This window comes from Neolamprologus brichardi, chromosome 7 (genome assembly GCF_056152115.1).
Source record: "Neolamprologus brichardi isolate AB-2024 chromosome 7, ASM5615211v1, whole genome shotgun sequence".
Lineage (NCBI taxonomy): Eukaryota > Metazoa > Chordata > Actinopteri > Cichliformes > Cichlidae > Neolamprologus > Neolamprologus brichardi.
Window position 1 is genome coordinate 2,452,082 of NC_142110.1, and position 22,559 is coordinate 2,474,640.

At 40.3% G+C, this 22,559-nt stretch overlaps 1 protein-coding gene across 5 annotated transcripts in view; it reads left to right on the forward strand.

The window, feature by feature from the left end:
* The first annotated feature begins 1,428 nt into the window (after positions 1–1,428).
* zgc:173742 (DNA topoisomerase I, mitochondrial) overlaps positions 1,429–22,559 on the forward strand; it is a 31,514-nt gene continuing 10,383 nt past the window's right edge. For 3 of the 5 annotated variants that reach the window (XM_087842811.1, XM_087842808.1, XM_087842812.1), the window contains exons 1-14: positions 1,442–1,545; positions 1,768–1,895; positions 3,021–3,075; positions 4,495–4,541; positions 9,094–9,213; positions 9,374–9,461; positions 9,560–9,687; positions 9,806–9,921; positions 12,744–12,865; positions 16,150–16,272; positions 16,409–16,596; positions 16,838–16,982; positions 19,997–20,140; positions 20,663–20,848. In XM_087842811.1, coding sequence (XP_087698937.1) covers positions 1,780–1,895; positions 3,021–3,075; positions 4,495–4,541; positions 9,094–9,213; positions 9,374–9,461; positions 9,560–9,687; positions 9,806–9,921; positions 12,744–12,865; positions 16,150–16,272; positions 16,409–16,596; positions 16,838–16,982; positions 19,997–20,140; positions 20,663–20,848 — 1,578 coding nt within the window. In that variant the 5' untranslated portion in view covers positions 1,442–1,545; positions 1,768–1,779. Of the gene's footprint in view, positions 1,594–1,767; positions 1,896–3,020; positions 3,076–4,494; positions 4,542–9,093; positions 9,214–9,373; positions 9,462–9,559; positions 9,688–9,805; positions 9,922–12,743; positions 12,866–16,149; positions 16,273–16,408; positions 16,597–16,837; positions 16,983–19,996; positions 20,141–20,662; positions 20,849–22,559 lie in introns of all 5 variants that reach the window. The other 2 variants (XM_087842810.1, XM_087842809.1) reach the window with 2 other exon arrangements.

Consider the following 22,559-nt stretch of genomic DNA (forward strand, 5'->3'; position numbering starts at 1 on the left):
GAAGTTTTAAATGTGAAGAAGCTTGATCCTTGCCTAATTAAGGTTTAAGTAAGCTTAATCTTCAGCGAGTGTAACTTTTTTCTTGTAGTTTATTCAGATACAGTTCATAGTAATATATGGTAGGCTTAGTGCACCATGGATGCTTTTATTTTCAATGCAAAGCACCAAGAATTTCATTATTAACATGCCACATGGCAAATGTCACAAGGCTTTGCATAGCATTTTAAAATATTCCATATTTATCTGTTACTCATCACTTTCTAATCATCTCGATCGTTGATGCTTCGTGCCATCCTTTCCAGTGTTGTCAGATCAAATAATGTCAAAGAACCCCAATGTTCGAACTCCAGGATGGGAACATTTTTCAAAAACACTTATTAAAAGACTTTTAAATAATAAAAAAAAGATACAAAGCTACCTTAATGCAAGAAAGGGCAGGGGGCAATACCAAGTTCAAAGTTTGTACAAAGTTGCAAACACTTAAACTTGTGACTATTTTAGCTACAGGAAAAACCATAGTTACATGTTACCAGCAGGCAGAGGTGGGTAGTAACTAATTACCTTTCCTCAGTTACATTTACTTGAGTAACCTTTTGGAAAACAATTACTTTTAGGAGTAGTTTTACTTTTTACTTTTACTTGAGTAATATTATTATAAATCGCTACTCTTACTTGAGAAAGATTGCTGGCTACTCTAGTCAGTGTGAGTAACTTCACTGAATGAATGATAAACAAGTTTAAACCAGAAATGATTGAGACACAGACACAAACATACAGTTTGTGTCAAAGTGACACTTGTTGTTTGTACATAAAGTTTGTTGATTTAATTCTATTCTATCTGCTGAGCCTGTTGTGCCATTTGGAGATCAAATCAATTAACACCATATATTGTCACTAGGAGTACTTTACCCAATTCTAATATGTGTGTGTGTGTGTGTGTGTGTGTGGGGCAAGGTGTTTCTGCGCAGTGTACCAGGGGCACGGAGAAAAGTTGTCGTACCATAGGCACCAGGAGTGTATGTGTGTGTGTGTTTTATATTGAACAAAAATTGATTTGGAAAAGTGTTTCTTCTGCTTAGATGTATTATTTTGTAATCATGTTATTTATATGTAGCAAAGTTGGGCTAAACTTTATATTTTTGTCTGTCTGATTATCTCATTTTTGAACATTAAATCAGATGTTATGATCAGTTACTCAGTACTCAAGTAGCCTTTTTTACTAAATACTTCTTTACTCTTACTTGAGCCATTTTCTACTTTTGCTTGAGCAAAACTATGTTGAGGTAGTGCTACTAATGAGTACAATTTTGGCTCCTCTACCCACCTCTGCCAGCAGGTAAGATAGGCTGCCCCGTAAAGAGAGTTCACAGGTGTAGCGTCACCAAACTTCGTCACCCAATCAGAAGTCAGCTGGGTGTGACGCGAAATAACCAGGCGAGATTCAGCGCTGTTCGTTAAGACCGCGTAAAATGTTTGTAGCCTACTGCACACGGAAAGCAACCCGTTATTTCCTAAAACTACAAGTGCTGAGGAAGTTTATTGATAGTACGAACTTCTACTGCTTGTTATTAGTTTCTGAAGGGAAATTTCGGTGTAAGCTAACAAATGTATTCTTAAGTTCACCGGCGTTGTTGAAGTTTGCTAGCTAACTGATTAACTTCGAAGGCCACGTTTTTACAGAACGACTAAATGTTGTAAAGCATGTTTTTTTCCTGGTCTATTTGTTGCAAGTATGTACTATTTAATGTTCTCTGTACTCTGCCAAAGAACGTGTGAAAGATGGGGCGGGAGAAGGACGCTAAAGAAGACGAGAAGGCCAAGCACAAAGCGACGAAACTGAAAAGACTGAGTGACAGTGAACGCGCAGGAGCTGGGGGAGATAACATGAAGAAGAGGTGAGTGTTGCGTGTGTCTGCTGGAAAGCTATATATACACACATGTATGTGACAGGCATAGTTTAGCGAACACTTTATCATTATTCCATCATGAGAGACTGAGGGGCCATTATCAAATCAGCTCCCCGAGCCACCGTGTCATGATTGCAGCTCCTAGATGACATATGCATGTGACCTGACTGAAGCACATCCAACATCTGTTCATCACAGGGACCAGATCAAAGCTGGTTTTTGCAGGGAGCTTTGCCTTTCATGTTGTAGAATGTGGAGACAAATTAATTTGGATTAAAAAATGTTAATGAATAAGTTGAGCCATATGGCAGTATGGGTGCCGCTAAATGGGGGGAAACAGTGTTACTGGAAGACTGCTCACACTGGCTGAGCTGTCACGCAGGCTGATGCCATTGAGTGCATGCATTAATTTCACTGTGTACAGTGGGTACTCCATCTTCATATGAATAAATTAATTTACTTTGATATCTGATGCGTTTATTAGCATGCATATGTGAGCAGACAAATGAATGTGGAGTGATCTGTCATTGGCTTGTGTAATTGATGAGAGCAGAGAGATGAATAGACACCTGTAAGCGGCACTGGCAGCAGAGCGGACGGCTTTCTGTGACAGCTAGCCTCGTGTTATTTCATGGCACACTGACTGAATTACTGATAAAGGATCAACTTATCCTTCTCAGGTACAAGACTCAGGGAACTAATTTTCATGAGGAAGTGGCTCCTGCTTTAACTGGCGAACTGCCTCATTCAGATGCTGGGGATTTGTAATCTAAAAAACAGAGGAGTAATTACAGCTCAGTTTCATTTGGCATCCTGCTCTGAAGGTTGGAAAGGTCACAACTCAAAAAAAAGCAGGCACAGGGCTGTGGGAGGCTCCTCTGGGACACTGCTTGTCTGATTGGTGGCATTTTGTAGTGTTGTCTGTCCAGAATAATCGTATCTCGGCGTGGATACGAGTCTAACGTCATCCTAATATGCCCTCAAGCCTTCACTTGATAACAGCATAGCTCTAACTGTTAATGCAGTGCTGCTCTGACTTGTCTTGTTTCAAAGACGGCATCATTAACAGCATTTTTCTTTTCCTTTCGTCTGTCATGGCATCCCGATGAACAGCCCAAATCCAACTAAAGCAACGGAGAACATGGATAAAAGGAAATCTCATAAAAAGGTAATTTTTAAAAAGTGGCCTATCAGCCACTGAAATGTGACCCAGTGGGGAGGGATCATTCATGCCCGCCTATAACTCAGTGATTGAATGTGGGATACTGTTTGTCCGTGATTTGAACAGCCCCGATGAAGGGAAAACCAATCCTGCAGGGAGACCTACCTCAGCACTTGTGCAGGTGAAGCCAAAGGGAAGATTTGCTTCACCATATTTTCTAGTCTTTGGCTTAGAATGAAGTTGGTTTGGAAACATATTCAGCGATGCTTCATCTCCTGCTTTGCGTTTGTGTGGGCGCCCGTGCTAGCAGTGTCCAAGCGTTTTTTTTCCCCCTTTTTCATACCGCCCCCCCCCCCCCCCCCCCCCCCCCCCGCAATGGCTCTGCGCCCCCACATTTTGGGAAGCTCTGGTCTAACTGTTTGCATATTAATAACAGTACTTTGTGTGTTAGGGCTTTACGATTTTGCATAAAATGAGAATCACGATTTTTTGGCTTAGAATTGAGATCACGATTCTCTCACGATTTTCTTTTCCAGTATAAATATTTATTGCACTTATTAACTGCACATCAACTTCGTAACAGTTGAGACTGAACATAAAAACAATAAATAAACATAAAAACAACAAATGTCTCACGTTTTGTCGTTGCTGCAAAATGTTGCACTGCTTGTAATTGCGTCTCCACCGTTGCTCGACACTGCGTGTATAGAGCAGGTAGTGCAACAATAGAAAAATAGTTGCAGCACTGTGTAGCGTTTGTCTAGGGTGTTGATCATTTTCCTAAATCCCTCGTTTTGCACAGTGTTGATGGAGCCATATCTTTGGTCAGGTGATAAGTAATAGCCTGCGGGAGGTCGACGGGTATAGGAAGCGCTGTATAAGGTTCCCGTTATTAATGTTTGGGTGGTTGACCGGGACGGATTTTCTCCTGTCACTTTCTCGTCATCCCTGACGTGCTCTCCGTTGTTTTTCCTGCTAATTTTAGCAGCCAGCTTCTGTATCACGTGGTATAAGGCTCCGCCCTTGTCATTTGTTGAGCAGGAAGAGTGAGCGCTTGTTTTCATGCAGATTACGTCCCGGATCAAAATGCGGTACAATCGTCGTCGTCTTTTTTTATGTTATTATTATTATTTTTAAATCGTTGTCATTTGGAAATGAGATCGCACATAAGTATGAATCGAGATCGCGATTTTCTAACGATTAATCGTGCAGCCCTACAGTGTGTAACATAACCCGATGCTATAGATTTAAGGACTGTAGATATTGTTTCATTGTAAGGAATCTTGATTATTCTGGGAAAAAGTTGCTATTTAAGAAAAGCCCAAGCTTGTTGTAACCTCGAGGTGCAGCACTTTTACAGAGATGTGAAAGAAATGAGTCACACTTTTTTTTGTCCTTGAGCTTTAATGTATGTTATTCCCTCAGGTCAAGACACCAAAGATGGAGAATTTTGAATCATCCAGCAGCATCAGGTAGGGTAAAAGTCCTGCTACCAGCACTGGATCACTGTTGAAATGCTGAGATAGTAATCTCACTAAGCTTTGGTGTAACTGTGCCAGAGTTTCCTTTTTTTTTTTTCTTCTGCCTCCCGAGGTGATGAAAAATTAATTCTTGTGTTTTGATGTTCAGGGTCCCTGGACAGAAGCATTCCCATTTTCTACAGTGTTATGTTGTCTTTCAGGAAATTAATTTTACTGCGCACTGAAGACAAATATCTTTGGCTTGTCTTGTGAAATAAATGAGACTGCATAGTTTGAGTAGTCTGATGCTCAGCGGGGCGTTGCCAGGATGGCAGGCTGTGGCCGAAGGCCCGCTGCGTCAAATCGGTTTCACAGCAGTGTTTCCATACAGTTGTTAATGGATTATTTCCCAGATGTGGATTTAGCCCAACCCAATATTCTGAGTGACATTTCAAAGGAGATGTCATATGGAAAAACGTTTTGTGAAATTCTGGCTTTTAATGTTTCCCTTTAGGGTTTTTTTCTCTCCCCCCACAAAGGCTCAGGTGGTAACTGTGCTAGTTGAGTGGGTTTCGTGCAGAGAGCAAAGTTAAGGCCTTGCAGCAGAGTTAGTGAAGAAACATAAGGCTGTTCGAACCACAGACCGTAAATGTCAGTGCACACAGTGACCCAACCTCCTTTTTATAGCTTTTTATGGATTTTGCTCAGTGGTGCAGTATACCACAAAAATATAACCGTTTCTACTAGCGTGACGTTTTTTTCCTTTCATTGAGCAGTTGAACTGAACATCTTGACCTCGGGACTCTTACGTTTGCAAAGTTTGACTGAAAAGAGAACGACAGATAAAGCGTTTTCCTTTCATCGTTTTTCTAAAGCGAGCATATTACACGTTACATTAAAAATCCCTCACAGAGTGAACCTTCACTAACTAATCTATTCAGCTCGGCTGCGTTCGGCTCAAATCCTTCTCTTCATACTATGAAATAAACTGCTGACGTCTACTTCTGTCAGGATCATGACTTCATGTTAAGCAATGTTTCGGCTGTGAGCAGTTGGGAAAAAATCTTTGGGAATGATGTCTTGTTTTTCAGCACGGTGGTTAGCACTGTTGCCGCACAGCAAGAAGGTCCTGAGTTCAATTCCAACATCAGGCCGGGGTCTTTCTGTGTGGAGTTTGCATGTTCTCCCCGTGTTTGCGTGGGTTCCCTCCGGGTACTCCGGCTTCCTCCCACCGTCCAAAGACATGCAGCTTGTGGGGATAGGTTAATTGGATAATCCAGATTGCCACAAGATGTGAATGAAAGTGAGTGCGAATGGTTGTCTGTCCCTGTGTGCTAGCCCTGCGACAGACTGGCGACCTGTCCAGGGTGTACCCCGCCTCTCGCCCTATGACAGCTGGGATAGGCTCCAGCGCCCCCCGTGACCCTGAAAAGGATAAGCGGAAGCGAATGGATGGATTTTAATATTGTTAAAATGTAGGAAAAGCTCATACATCATCTCTGCTTCAATGCCTGGCTTCCTTCTGACTCATAATAGGCAATCATTAAATTCACTAATTTTTAGTGCAACAATGAAAATGACTGTAATGTCTGATTAAAGACGCGATGGACCATAAAGGTCAGTAATGACATATAAAGGTGTCTTATTGTCTACAGCGTGTACAACAACTGGAACGTTACTGTAGGAATTAGCTTTGCAAATATGCCTAAAGTGTTCCAGTGATGTAGCTTCTGATTTATCAGGATCAGAGTCGTGTTTATTTAAGTATATGTGCAGACACATACAAGGAATTTGGTTCCGGTAGATGGAGGCTCTCAAGCACAGCAATGTAAAACACACACGTGTCTATACACACATTACACATGCATACACATACATGCACAAAGCTGTGTAAACCAACTATAAATAACTAATCTAAACTTATATACATAAAATACAGAAATGAAATGAGGTGGAATAAATACTACAGAATGTGCATAAGGTGCAGTTGCAGTCTGGCAGTGGGAGCAGTGTGACAGGTCAACTGTTTATTAGGGGTGGGGGAAAAAATGGATACTTTGTAGCATGGTGATATTTTGTTTGCTAATAATGTATGGATACAGGGACAGCAGAAATCGATATTTTGTTGCAAAAAGGTTTTTGTGCTCTGACTTCAGAGCATGTTGATCCTTTTTCTGAGCAAGAATCCTGACATTCCTTCACTGTCCAAATGTGTTTAATACACATGACAGTTTACTTATTTTAATTTAAGACATGTTTTATTTTAATTAAGTGTAAAACTTTTTTATTTAATGTAAAATTCTATTTTGTTTTAATTTACTTTCAAATTCTTCAGTTGCTGAAGGGGCTGCATAGTTTTCATAAACTGCATAGTTCAGAATAGCTATAATTGTACCAGATGGTTGATTCAGTTAAGTTGGACTAGACTGTAATACAAACCGTTCAGTTTGTCAACAATAAAACTGAAATGAGAGAAAGACTGAGTGTGAGACTTTGATATTAGAGAAAATGAATATTGATAAAGTTTACCTTTATGTACAGAATCTGAATATCGCAAAATATTTTAAAAAATTGCAATAATATCGTATCGTGCGTTAAGTATTGTGATAATATTGCATCGTGGGATGTATGGTGATTCCCACCTCTACTGTTTAGGAGGGAGATGGCGAGGGGATAGAAACTGGTCCTGGTCTGCAGGCTTCTGTACCGTCTGCCAGACGGCAGCAGATCAAAAAGTCTGTGTCCAGGGTGTCAGGGGTCTGTGATGAATTTCCCTGCCCGTTTCCTGGTTCTTGAGATGTGCAGGTCCTGGATGGAGGGCAGGGGGGGCGCCGATGATCCTTTCTGCTGCCCGTACAGTCCGCTGCAGTCTGCTCCTGTCCTGTTTAGTGGCTGCTCCACACCAGACTGTGATGGAGGAGCACAGGACAGACTCAATGACTGCAGTGTAGAACTGGATCAGCAGCTCCTGTGGGAGACTGTACTTCAAAGTTGTCTCAGGAAGTACATCCTCTGCTCGGTCTTTGTGAGGATGGAGTTGATGTTGGTCTCCCACTTCAGGTCCTGGGAGATAGTTGTACGCAGGAACTTGAAGGTCTTCACAGTCGACACAGGGCTGTCTGATATGGTGAGGGGGAGCAGAGTTGAGGGATGTCACTGTCATCTCTACAATTTTAAGAGTGTTCAGCTCCAGATTGTGCTGACTGCACCAGAGTACCAGCCGCTCAACTTCCTGCCGGTATGCAGACTCATCACCATCCTGAAAGAGGCCGATGACGGTGGTGTCATCTGCAAACTTTAGGAGTTTAACAGCAGAGTTCTTGGAGGTGCAGTCGTTAGTGTAGAAGTGTCAGAAGTATGACTATTTATGTCAAAGTAGCTACAATAACACAACTTATCATAGACTCACTAATACTAATGATGATAATTACTGGTTGTGTTCTGTTTGAGTGTTTCTGAAACTCACAACAGTGTGATAGGTTGTCCGGCACAGAGTCCACTTTTCTGTCACATGTTGAGTCTCTCCAAGTACTCGGCGTTCCCACAGTCCAAAGACGTTAGCTTGGGTTAATTGGTGATTCTATACTTGTTTTATTCTGTGGGGTATTCTGGTACTTATTTCTAATTGTATTGTAAAACGGATATCTTTGTTTTTCTGCCTGAGTTCATACGGTATTGGGTGCAGTGACCGGATGGAGTCACAGACCTGAGAAGCCCAGGAAAGGTTCATTACCTTCAATCTGAAAGCATCAGGGTCCTGCTGTAGCAGAAAGATTATCCTGATAAATGCACAGTGAATAGTTGATCCTATAGTGCCTTGTAATTTGGATCAGTAAGCCAATTTGGCAATTATGTGCTACGCTGCTTTACATTTTCTGCATTTTGTTCTTTTCCAGAATGTTGTGGGAGGAAAAGGAGAAAACTAATTTTTATTAGCAGCAGTGACTGTAATTTGTTGATTTCTTAATTTGGGCCATTTCTCTACCCATCAAATCTTCACTCTGCAGGGAAATCCAGGCTTGCACTTGTGTAATTACTCCTTTTTTTTCTCTCCTTTTTAAAATTTCTAAACGCTGTCATTATGTCATTATCATTACTGTCACTAATTTTACTCAATTACCACAATTATGCTTGATTTTATTATGGTCAGTGAGTCATCGCGGTGTGCTTAAAGATTTTCTTTCTACGCCAAACTGGAGGCAAGCAGTGAAAAATAAGCCATCAAGCTTTTATTCTGCATGTTATTAACTTTATTAAGTTGATACAAAACCATCTACTCAAGTGAGATTAAAAATGAATAAAATATAAAACACTTGATAAGAATTCAGAAATGTGTTAGTCTAAGTCTTAAAAAACTAAAATAAGGTCCGACTTGGGTCCAAAAAATTTAAATTAAAAATCGTGAATATAATTTTGAAGGCTTGCTGTTAAGTTACACAACACTAGAGCTGCACTTTGGAATGAGTATTTTAATAATTATGCTAATTTGTCAGCAGAAATGCGTAACTCTGATGCTACAGAGTGGATACATTTGTAGCTAAAAACGGTTCCTTTTGTCGTTCAGTGAATCTGTGAAACAGGAACCAGAGGATGATGCTTTTACAGCAAAGAAGAAAGGAGTGAAAAGGAAAAGAATTAAAGATGACCCTGAAGAAGGCACCAGTGATTCTGCTAATTCACCTACGTAAGTCTGACCAGGTCCAGAAAAAATCCTTGTCATCGGCTTTTCTTCATGTAGGATCACTTTTACTGAAAACTGCTGCAGAAAAATGTACCTTTCATGAGTAATTCACTTAGTTTTGTATGTAAGCCATTAGTTTCTTTCATTCCCATGTTGTCTGCAGCCTAAAGAAGAAGAAAAAGCAACGTCATCTCGAAGAAGAAGGTGATGGAGTGGCTCAGACAAAGACGTCAAAGAAGAGAACACAAAAGGTAAACTTCTGTCTCCATCGGGGTAATCTTGCACTTACAAGTTCAGCACGAGAAACATGTTTCAGTTCATGGTGAGTGTTTTTCTCTCTTCTGCACAGACGGTAAAGAAGGAGGAAGAAGAGCAGGCAGTGTCAAAAAAAAGTAAGAAGACAAAGGAGGAGATTGAAGAAGCAAGACAGCTGAAGATCAAAAAGAAGGAGGAGGAGGAGCAGAACCGCTGGAGATGGTTGGGGAGTGCTCTTTTCATCTGGACACTCTTCCCACCCACACATATAAACACAAAGTGCAATTTTAACTTTCACTGATGCATCTGTACTTTTTTTTATCATCTTGGTTTTTGTCAGGTGGGAGGAAGAGAAGTATGAAGATGGGGTGAAATGGAAGTTCTTGGAACACAAAGGGCCCTACTTTCCCCCTGAGTACCAGCCTTTACCTGACCATGTTCACTTCTACTATAATGGTCAGTTGAGTGTGTGATTGAAACAACGATACTGTTGAGACAGAGTTAAATGATTTTAGAAGTTAGATGCACTTCAGTGTAGGCTCCTCTGCTCCTATACAGCGCAGTCAGACATTACCGACATCATTTACTGATACGTCTGCCTCACTCTATAAGCCAGAATCAGCTCGTGTACAAAAAGCGTTGTGTAGGTCTCATTTATGGAGAGCTTTACAGTTGTCCTAGAAAAATTATGAATAAATAATTATACAAGAATTTCATTTTATGCCAATAATTTACATCATGATTGTACGTATTCCTAATCTAGGTTTACCAGTTATGTATCAAATCAATAAAATGTAAGAGTGAGTTCAATTTTAGACAGAAAAAAGGTTCAGTGTCGATTTGAGAGGCTGTGATGGATAGTCTGTTATAGGGCTGCCACGATTAGTTGACTAGTCACGATTACGTCGACTATCAAAATCGTCGACGACTGATTTAATAGTCGACGCGTCGTTTGAAGCTTTGTAAGATCACAAAAGACGCAGGAATAAGTAGTAGGATTTAAGAGTGTAATAACGGACTGAAACAGAAGATGGCAGCACTGCATGTACAAGGATGCCAGCTGCCGTTAAACCCCGAAGAAGAAGAAGCTGTGTCCCAGAATTCATAGCGCAGCCCAGCTCAGTTTCCAACAATGGAGGCAGCTAGTTAGTTTTAATATTACTCTTATTATTCTTTCTGGGTCACAAAATAAACGTTGAACATATTTTCAGGCGAGAATGTAGCTGTGTAAACCTCAAATATCTGGTCAGTTTATCAAGACACCACATATTTTCAAAAGCGCTCCGACGTTTTCGGAGACGTCTGTTACCCACTGGCTCGATAGCTAGCCGGGGGCTAGGCTAACTAGAGCCGTGAGAACACCGGACTCCCGCTAATCGTTTTCAAACCCACCGCCATCTTTCACTACTCAGGTTAAACATATATAAGTCACTTAGATAACTTAAAAATGTTATTGTTTGGCTTTTTTAGTATTTTATTTGTTCCTGAGTAAATCGGTTTGGCTGAGATTAAAGTTATAGTTTTTACACAGCTGAATAAACGTCAAGCAGACGGCTGATTATCAGAAGTGTGAGATGCTCGAGAATTTACTCCGGTGTCCTGTTATATTTTAGATAGCAAGGAGTTTATTAAACTTCACCGAAACAATCTGCAAATTTCATTCAAATTTAATAAACTATCATCTTGTCTTTATTTTTAGTTAGCACAGACCTTAAACACATAAAGCTGTAAGCTAATGATAGTTATATAAGAGCAGATGCTGCTGGTGCAATAAGCTGTAGTTTTATGTCCAATGGATGATGATCTGATTAGTCGACTAATTTCAAAAATAATCAGTGACTAGTCGACTATCAAAATAATCGTTTGTGGCAGCCCTAGTCTGTTAATGATGTTTCTTCAGAAGCTTTTAAAAAGGTTTATTAAACTATCTTTTAGAAAGATTTTAGACTGATTATCAAACCTTCATGAGTGTCCTTCCAGAGCCAAGGCCAAAGCTCCATCCTCTTTGTGTGCTGCTCTGGTCACGGCTTAGTTTTGTAGAAGAGCAGTGCTTTCCAAGAAACATCATCAGTTGCTATTGGAAAAAAAATAATGAAATGTTACATTGCAGTTCTGAAAGGTATTCATGCAGTCCTGTGAAATTGTCTTTATGCAATACAAACAGATATTTAAACCCCTCACATTCACACACCCAGACTTCAGACCTGCATCAAGATCACGTGTAGAAATGAACACGGCTCTCACACTGATACAAAAAAGAAATCCCTCCCTGCCCATGAATAACCTCCACTCCCTGTGATATCTATGTATGGATTCCAGATATTCACAAAGTGCCGTTGTTTGCCCATGGCAATGTATGAATCTGTGATTTCCTTCTTCCAGAGTCCCATGGAGGCTGCATCCATACTTGTCCAGCATAGTGCAGTGGCTCCTCAGTGATTTAGTCTGCTTTATCGGTTGCTAAAATCCTGTTGGATATATTCCAAGTACACAGTTTAGCCTTTAAGGGGATTTTAACCTTAAACACTTCAAACACTTGGTGACATCTTTCCAGAATTCCTGAATTTTAGGACATTCCCATAGACAATGGAGAAGAGTTCCTTTTTCTGTATTTCGTACAAATGTCCAGAATTGGACATATGATGGAGCCTGACGGGTGTTATATAGCTTCTTATGAGCCATTTATATTGCAGAAGTTTAAAGTGTGTGTTTGTTTGTTCAGGTTACACTTTATAAAGTCGCTTCAGCTCATTGGGCATAAAGGTGCAGCCACACAGCTTTGCCCAGGATGAGGTCTGAGCTTGGACTGTAATTTTAAGACAGTTTTGTGAACGCTAGCGTACACACATCCTGACTTTGTTTGCTCACACAGAACACCTAGCCGCACACTATTGGGCCTTTAGGATTCAAGACGTGTTTGAAGCTGGATACTGATTGATGGCTGTAATTGTTTTTGCTTTGTTTAGCAGTCCAGCTGCAAACGGGGTCCTATGGGGACTTGGTTTGATCTGTTAATTCCTGCACGTGCATGTTTTTAAAGGTTGGTCCTAGCAGTGGACTTGAATGTAGATCACTGTCCTTGCCTCTAATCCTACCTCCCTGTATCCACGGGCTAGTCTGACAGCCTGGAGGAGCTAAGGTGGGGGTGGTGGATCTTCAGAGGACCCCGAGCTCCCAAAGGCTCGTGTTCTTGACTAGCACGGCTCGATAAACGTATAGTTCTGACAATAAGGCTTGGTTGGTTTAATGCTGTTAAAAATGATTCTGCTTGTGTGCAGGTAAAAAGGTAAAGCTGAGCCTGGCGGCAGAAGAGGTGGCGCTGTTCTTTGCCCAGATGCTGGACCACGAGTACACCACCAAGAAGGTGTTCCGCGAGAACTTCTTTAAAGATTGGAGAAAGGTAAAGCCAAATGCATCATGGAAGTTGGAGTAAGTTGCCTTTAGCTGTGATTATGAGTTTAAAATGTGCTGCAGTAGACCGGAGGCTCCAAAGCCAGCCGGGGTTGGTGTCACCACATCTGCAAACTTTGTCTTCATGTAACAGTTTTGCAAAAGTTGCGAATGTTCCAGCCTTTTGTTAGTGTGAGTGCATCGTAAATAGATTGTATGTGTGTAAATACAGGATGAGTGTGACTGGTACATGCTCGCTGGTGTCTGTCAGGGTGTCCTCTGCATGGAAAAAACACCGTGCCAAGCCCCTAGGCATATCATGCAGAATTAATTTTGCGCTGCTTAGTGCTCAATGCACTTGAAAATACGATTTATGTGAAGGCATTGATATGCTAATCCAGACAACTAGCTCTCCTGCATATGAACAAATCCAATTAAACTGTTTTATTATAGCCGGAAAAAACTCTCCTCGCTCCACTGCCCTCGGTGCCCGCCCACTGTCGGGTGTCATTCATGCTTAGACACGCAGACTGACTGCCTGTCCACGCTGTCAGTGTTCCTGGAGGTGTGTGTGTGGTTATGTGTAGGTCTCCATTTGCATCTCATCTTCTATGACTGTAGATAACAAAACGGGGCTGTATCAGTTTGATGGATGAGAGTCATTTCCTTTATTCCTAAAGTTTGTGCCCATGATGGATTGTGTGTGTGTGTGTGTGTGTGTGTGTGTGTGTGTGTGTGTGTGTGTGTGTGTGTGTGTGTGTGTGTGTGTGTGAAATATCTAACCATTTTGAGTGCATTTCAATTTACGGTCAGTATTTTTGTGTGATTATTACTGCACTGTTTATAAAAAGCACCTCTGTGGCAGTAAGTGACAACTTATTCCTACACTTGATCATTAATTATTATTAGCAACATGTCATAAAATACAGATTCTTTCCCTACAGCTAGACGGCACATTGAAAGCCACTGATGATGTTTCAGCATCACAGCAGCTTGGAGCTGCAGCTGAAACAGTTGCTCTGCTCTGTTAGTCACCTCTGATTTGACCTCTGGTGACCCCTTGTGAAACAACTTTTGGCAATTAAAGTTGAAACTCAGCTGCTTCGCCTGACGTGTCAGGATTCTTTATTTAGCCTGCTTAGCAGTGACCTTACAGTGGTCACACTCATAGCTACTGTAGTTCTGGGAGTGATGTGTTGTTAAAAGTGCTAAATACTGGAAAGCTGCAACGTTTTCTTATGTTTCTGTGATGCAAAACTGCAGCTTTGAGTAGGGCTGCTCGATTATGGCAAAAATGATCATCACGATTATTTTCACTGAAATTGAGATCTCGATTATTTGACGATATTTATTTGACAATAACAATGTGTTGAATAATGACTTTAAAAAATAATATAAAATAGTGCAAATACTGATAACAGTGCAAATGTTTGCAATATAAGAAATAAATGAAAAATGTAAACATCTATGTTTAGTGAACTTTGCAGTGTTGCTCTGTGGTGCAGCTATGACACTGTAGCAAAGTTTACACACTGTGTCTACTTGATCCACGTCTGACTCATGAACCCATAATGTTTCCACACCACTGAAGTTTTTTTTTACCTCTTTTCAACCAACAGCAGTCACTCTCCTCTCCAAATAACTTCTGCTGACCTTTCCGAGCTTCTCTCGGGTCCTCTTAATCAGCGGTCCCCAACCCCCGGGCCTCGGACAGGTACCGGTCCGTGAGTCGTTTGGTACCGGGCCGCGAGAGTTGAGGCTCAGGTGTGAAATGTATAGTTTTCAGGGTTTTTATCGGTTTTCAGCGTTATTATCGTTTTTATCGTTTACTCGGTTTTCCTGGGTCTTTTCACGTGTGTTATGAATAAATCTTCTTTTTTTTAGTACCGGTACTAGTTTTATTTTGTTGTATTTATCCGCGACACCTTAAAGGCCGGTCCGTGAAAATATTGTCGGGCATAAACCGGTCCGTGGCGCAAAAAAGGTTGGAGACCGCTGCTCTTAATTGTTGTGACACGTGTTCGAAATGCAGAGAGGTGCGCTCGATTTGCCACACGGAGCAGCGCGAGAGTAAAGCACGAGGGAGGGGCTAATAATCGGCTCAGTCATTTTTAATGATCGTTGAAAGCCCAGATCGTAATCCAGATTAAAATTCGATTAATTGAGCAGCCCTAGCTTTGAGTGTCCGCACTTTTTAAATGGCTTGTTAGGAGAAAGTACTCTGGCCTTTTATGACAGCACCGGTTGTTTTTTTTCGACTCTGCTTCACCTCCGTAAATAAGTAATTAAAGGAAAGGTCGCTGATCTGTTTGAATCCTCCTCATCTAGTTTTTTTTGTTTGTTTTTAATGATGCATTATTGCGTTAATTTGTTATATGAATAGACAAAGGTTATGCACTTTGTTTTCATAGCTGGTCAGTAAATATAACAAAGCAATGATTATTTTATTATTATTATTATTAAGCAATGACCTGATTTCTTGTTTTTTTGCATATTTGTCACACTGACATGTTTCTGTTTTTATTAAAACTACATTCTAAATATAAAATTTAGCTTTTAAATGAGTTCATCTATTCAGGTGATGAAAAAACGATCCTAACCTGCCTGGCCTGATGTGATTAAGTTACGGCCCCTTAAACCTAATAACACAGTTAGTGATGATTTCATTTATTAGAGGCAGAAAAGCCCAAACCTAATCTGAAACTGCTTGTGGCACCGTTGGCAGCGAGAACTGCAATCAAGGGTCTAACTGTCAGTCTTTACATCTTGGTGTGGAGGAATTTTGGCTCCTTTTTTGCAGAATTGTTTTAATTCAGCCACAGGGGAAGGTGTTTGAGCACGAGCGCCAAGAGAATGCTAATCGGCCTAACGTCCGGACTTTGGCGAGGACACTTCAAAACATTCAGTGTTTTATTTTTGAGCCGTTTTGCTGTTATGTTTCCAATCATCGTCCTGCAGTTAAATAATATAAAAAGTGCCGTTTTTAATTGCTCAGATTATCTTTCTCTAATATTTGTTTGATGTGAATTGTGTGAGAAACGTGATAAATGGAAGTTGTTATAATTTTTACAGCAGTGTAATTGCTGTTTGCATCACTGGAGGCGAAGACACACGATCAGTTTCTGCAGTTATTCTATCATCACTTTCATTGGAACCATTTACATCATGTTATTTTTTCTGTAAATATAAAAATAAAGAATAATGCTCACTACAACTTCCAGATTGTTTCGGTTAATCGCTTGCGTGCTCTTTTTGTTGCTGCTGATACTCTCAACACACTTTGTGCTTGTGCAGGAAATGACCCATGAGGAGAGGTCACTGATTCAAGATCTTGATAAGTGTGACTTTGGAGAAATCCATGCCATGCATAAAGCCAAGACAGAGGCCAGGAAAAATATGTCCAAGGAGGAGAAAAAGGTAAAGCTCGCGTTCCCTTCTTTGTGTTTGTATGCTGCTGTCTTCATAATGTGTAGCGTAATAACTGGAGTTAGTCCAGAGGAGCGCCCTGTCCGTTTCTGAGGTAACGCGATCTGGATCTGAAATCTTTTTGTAGGCTTTGAAAGAGGCAAACCAGAAGATAGTGGATGAATACGGCTACTGCCTTCTGGACCACCACAAAGAACGCATTGGCAATTTTAAGATTGAGCCTCCGGGGTTATTCCGAGGTAGAGGCGAGCATCCCAAGCAAGGCATGCTGAAGAAGAGGATCCAACCAGAGGACGTCATCATCAATTGCAGCAAGTAAGAGTGTGATTGTGAAATCGGTGTATAGTTGAGTTCAGCTTTAGTTTCAGTCCTCTCCGTGTGCCTTTGTGGCTCAATGCAGAGCAGGGACATTTTCACTCAAAGAAACAACTTCTTGATACACAAACTGACTAATATTATTTTTCTTGTTACTTTTTTAAGGCTTAAATCTGTATTTGAGCTATGCATCAGTGCTGGTCATTTACATACTGTACTGCACTTGTTCTTGCTCTGGCAGAGACTCTCGTATCCCCGCACCACCTGCTGGGCACCGCTGGAAGGAAGTTCGACACGATCACACCGTGACGTGGCTCGTCAGCTGGACTGAAAACATCCAGGGCTCAAATAAGTACATCATGCTTAATGCCAACTCAAAACTGAAGGTGAGCTATCTGTTGCATAATGGGGGGGGATGCACATACAAGTGGGTACAAAGAAACATGCTGTCAGATGCTGCAGACTTTGGGTTCAACACCTAGTTCAGACTTGGGCGGCACAGTTCTCAACTGGTTTTGGAAAAAACTAGTATCTCAGATTATTAAAATGTTAACTAAGAGCAATTCATACGTTTAAAATACAGAAACATCCAACTTCTGAAGCATGTGTGCAGTCACTGGTTGATGATTCTTTACCATAAATGACTTCACTGTGTGCTGCATGGAGCCGATCGGCTTGCTGCTTCACTGTTATTGGCTGCTTTGATAACAGCCTTTAACCCTTTAAAACCGGTCAACAGGCACGCTCCGTTTTGCGTAACTATTTTTAAATCCCAGTAGCTCTGCAACCACGTGAGCTAGCGCAATAATTTTTTTGCATATGAAACCGGAGGAGTTGTACTTACATCTTATGCCATCAGCTTGTCCTCGGTCACAGTTTCCTTCCACATATAGCTTTGCAAAAACTGCATAAAAAGCACTTGCAGCAACAAAAACATAATATTCCAGAAACACGCTTTGCCGATCCGATCAGCTGTTCATAACACTTCCTACGTCCATCAGCGCGAACTATCGCATGTCCGCCATGACCTGCCCGAAACCAGAAGTGACATCATTTTCGCGGAAATGTAGTTTTTTACCATCAGGGCCTCATGAGCCTATACTGGTGTTTTTAAAAGTTATGTTTGACTTTATGACTTTCTGTGTGGTTTCTGGGATGCTTAGGACTCATATTGCACTGCTGGAAATAGTTTATTTTGATGCATATGCTGCATTGTTTTTTGCAAATTTGCATTATAATAATTATTTTCGTTTTTCCTGCAGTATATAAAAATTGGTGTATTTCAAAAATAAAACTATGAAGACACTCAGAATAAATTTCCTGTGGTGGGAAACTATTTTGTGCAACTTTTTTGTATTTACAGTTTTGAGGGATAAGCCTCTTAAATTTCTCTAACTAGAAATATATGTTAAAAAAACAAAAACGATTTTCAATTTTTTTGTAGTTTATTGCACTTTTTTGCAATTTATGTAATTACTATGCACTTAATGCAAACATATTATTAAACTTTAGGCTGTAATGGTTGTATTGATGTATAGCAACTTGAAATGCTCCCAAAAATGGCTCCACAGCATGTAAAAATATAATATAAGCTCTGGCGGACTTGGTTCTATGGTAGGTCTTAAAGGGTTAACTTGTCTGTTTCTCATTTTCTTTTCTGACTAAATGATAAATTCTCTATCGGCTTGAGGTCGTCTGAGTTATCTGGTCAATCAAGTACAGCAGTAACACGTTGGTGCGTCACTGTCACTGCATCAAACTAAACTGAGATAAGCAGGATCAACATAATATTTGATTTTAATTTTCTCAAACTTGAAATTAAATGTTAAATGATCGCAGGTACTGATTTCTGATGTTTTTTCACAAGCTGTAAGTCAGATTAAAATGACAAAAGGCTTGAATCATTTCACTTTACATGTAATGGACATGATATAAATAATTTTTTGAGATGCATTTTAAATAGAAAAGAGTAAATAAGTATAAAGATATTTTGCTGTGTGTTTCGCTCATCGTCTACTGTTGTTCATGTGGTGGGCAAACTCTGTCCTTCAAAGATAACTTGATAAATGTTGGAATTCATCATTCAGAACATTCAAGCTTTGTTTGATCTGTCACCAAACATCTCTATTCATTCTGTGGACTCCTTCAACATTGTGAATGCTTGAATCCCACATTAAAAATATGAAATGTAACAGAAGCGTCCTGTTTCCAAAGGATTTACTTTTTCTTTCCCTTTTGAACGTAAAAAGCAAAACCAAACTCACTGGAAAAGCAAAAAAAGCAGAACTTCAAAACACCATTTTCATCATCACCAAAAACTGCATGTTTACAAGTCATGGGTAGAACTACATGTGAAATAAGTTGTGGCTTCAAAGTGAGTAGGACTGATAAGTTTCCTCATTTGAACTAGTTTGATTCTGCAGACTGCGAGTTTGGGGAAAAAATGAAAAAGAAGATTTTCATCCTCCTCCAGGCTAGAGGCTGCCTGTAAAATTAGACGAACTGTTGTGCTGCAGAGTTGCGTAGTAGCTAAATCAAGAATCAAAACCTTACAGAAAGAGTGCAGGGGAATGCAAATAACATTATAACCAAGTTACAATAAAATCAATAATTTGAATGGTTTGCATTTTGTCAGTTCAGCTCCAGATCTGCCAACTGACGAATGGTTGTTGTCCTGCCTCTGATATTATTCACAGAGCTGATTTAAATGAAACGTTAGCATAAACACAGCACAAACCTGAACACTTTTACACATTATGTTGAGCTATAATGCATAAAATGTATATTCTTAAACAAAATTGGTAATTACTTTTCCACAGTATGTCTTTTATCCCGTCTTCCTTCTCTCGGAGGTTTCTTCCTGTTAAAAGGGAGTTTTTCCTTCCCGCTGTCGCCAAAGTGCTGCTCATAGGGGGTCATATGATTGTTGGGGTTTCTCTGTATTATTGTAGGGTCTACTGTACAATATAAAGCACCTTGAGGCGACTGTTGTTGTGATTTGGCGCTGTGTAAATAACATTAAATTGAATTTGATAATCCAATATGAGTAAACCTTTGCAACATGTTGTTATTCTGTGCTCTGTTTACTCACTCGTCTTCCTTCCCATCTTTCATGCATAAAGGTTAAGTTATTCCACAGTTCTCCATGACAGTATCGGCACGTTGACTGATGGAGGGTTTAATTGTATGCAGATAGCAATAAACAAGCAGAAGCAAACAACACAGAGAATGTTGTGTTATAGTGGAAGATCCTGTGTTAGTGATTGTTTCAGGGCTTTTAAATTAAAACCACTTTTTCATCATTTTATTTTATAATTGTCATCACCCGTCACTTTTGCTTCTGTTTACGTTTCATGTTTAGTCTTTTCCCTCCTCCTTATCTTGCCTTTCTTTCTTGCAGGGAGAGAAGGATTGGGAGAAATACGAGGTTGCTCGGAAACTGAAATCACGCGTGGATGACATCCGTTACCAGTACCTCCAGGATCTAAAGTCCAAACAGATGGTTACACGTCAGAGAGCTGTGGCGCTGTATTTCATAGACAAGGTTCGGGTTGCACAACTGATATTACAAATTGTTACAAGTTCACACAGCAGAACTAGAAAGAAACTTTCATACGTGAGCTTCTCTGATTTGCTTGAGATGTTTGCATGAATGTGGAGAAAAACTGAAGTGATCGTGTAAATAGGCTGGAGCAAAGTGAAGATATTGGAAATCAATTCAGCATGTCTTGATTGCCTTTTCTGTTTTCCAACATAGTTGGATGAAAATCTTTTGCAAAGTAATGGATTACATGTAGCCATTTTCTTCCAGAGACTTCAAGCTAATTATCTCAGTCTGTAAGAAGTGAAATGATGGATTGAGTACGTGATTGCTTTTGGCTCATGCCAGAAACTATTTCAGTTGCCATTTTTGTCTCATTTCGTTTATCACAAAGGTCTTTTTATTAGCACGTGTATATATTTTAACGGTTGTCTGACTCGCATGCGTTCTGTGCACCTTGTGATGGAAAAGCTCGGCGTGTGCTTCTGCATCTGTGGTAATCTCTGTATCCTCTGACCCAAAAAGCTGGCCCTGAGAGCTGGCAACGAGAAGGAGGAGGGAGAGACGGCGGACACGGTGGGTTGCTGCTCACTTCGCGTCGAGCACATCACTCTGCACGAGCAGCTGGATGGCAACGAATGTGTGGTGGAATTTGACTTCCTGGGTAAAGACTGCATTCGTTACTACAACAAGGTTCCTGTCATCAAAAAGGTAAAGGAAGAAATTAAAGAAACACGTTGGCGCTTAAACGGGTGGATGCTAAACAGTGTTCTCATGGGTGCACAATGGTCAGCGTGATCGCTCTAAGATCACAAATGGAGGCAGTTTTTAGCCTGGTTTCTCATAAAGATAATAATCATGAGCATCTTTGCATAAACCTGTACTTGTAACACACACAACCACACAATGTCGGCAGCTCTTTCCTCTTTGCATGGATGTGTGTGGGGAGCAGCTACACTAATGTCATCATCAGAACAAGGAGGAACAGGAGGGTCTTTGTTGATTTGATTTTAAACTGGAGCTTAATGTATCTTAGTTTATAACGTGTGTGTCGGGAATTTTGAATGGAGAGACGGATGAGCCGCTTTAAAAACAAACTGCCTGAACGACTTGCTGGGCTACAGACCCGAGCTACAACAGAGCCAGCCAGATGTTGTGACACAATACTGTTTTAATACTTTATATGGTCACTAATTATGGTGCTTATGAGCAATATCGTTACCTTAACAAGTACATGCACTTGTTAAGTGCACCTGCAGTGATGATTATATTGATTACTGGCAATCAGAGGTGCAGTGCTGTTTGTTTCAGTAGCTAACACCCGGGAAACTCTGTTTTCTCCTCCAGAGAGAGTCAATTACTGGGGAGAGACTCAGGTTTCCTCCCCTCTGACCTCGGCTTCTACTGCACCTGAACCAGCTGTTTTATTTCGTCATTCACGACACAGCAGAGCGAATTCATTTGTAGAAGTTTTAAAACCCCTGTTAGCTGTTAGTTCACTTTTCCTTTTCTTTTTTGTGTGACTGCTTTTATAGTTTATCAGTCCTCAATATAAGGACAGAGATCAGCTTAGAATAAACTTTTGACTGTGATGCAGCTAACAGCTAATTTCTCTGCACTGGAATCACTGCCCGTAATAAAGTTTTTCTTTGAATCATAAAATCAAACACTGACGTCACACAGATAGAAAAATGACTGTTGGGATTCTGGAGATGATGAATAATATATAATATTTGAGAAAAGTTGAGGAGGAAATCACTTTAAAACAGAACCTAATACATTTTAAAATCACTTTTTAAATACATGATGCAGGAGGTCTGATTGTAATTTGATTACATTTCATGTTGAAATGTGTTCAGATTGAGATTTAGTCTTTAAATTACGTCAAACAACAAAATGTACAGTTTCTGAAAACTCAACATAGTTTCCACTGAAACTCTAAATCAGAACTGGATCGGCTAGCTGTCCAGTTTGGAGTCCACATGAATGATTGTTCCAAAATGGGTAAAGATTACAAACTGAGACTCATACCTGGATCCTGGCTCCGGGCATTTCCAAGTCTTATCCCGTCAGGATCCATCATAGTGGCTTATTTAAAACGGCTCAGCCTTCGTCCAAAACTGAGCTGAAATGTCTAAAATCCAGCCGACCAGCGTGTCGATGGCTCTTTAAAAACCCGGACACTTCTTATTATTTATTTGTTTCCAGTTAAATGTGAAATAGTCATTTTGAACTCTCACAGGCTCCCAGTGACAGAGTTCTGCTGTCTTACAGCCCCACCAATCATCTATCAATGAAGTTTGCTATTACATGGTTAAATATTATTAAATATTAAGTGGTTATACTGGAAAACATCCAACATTTCATCCAGTAATGACAAAGAGAATGAAATCTTCTGTAAGAACGTGAGATTGTTAAAGAT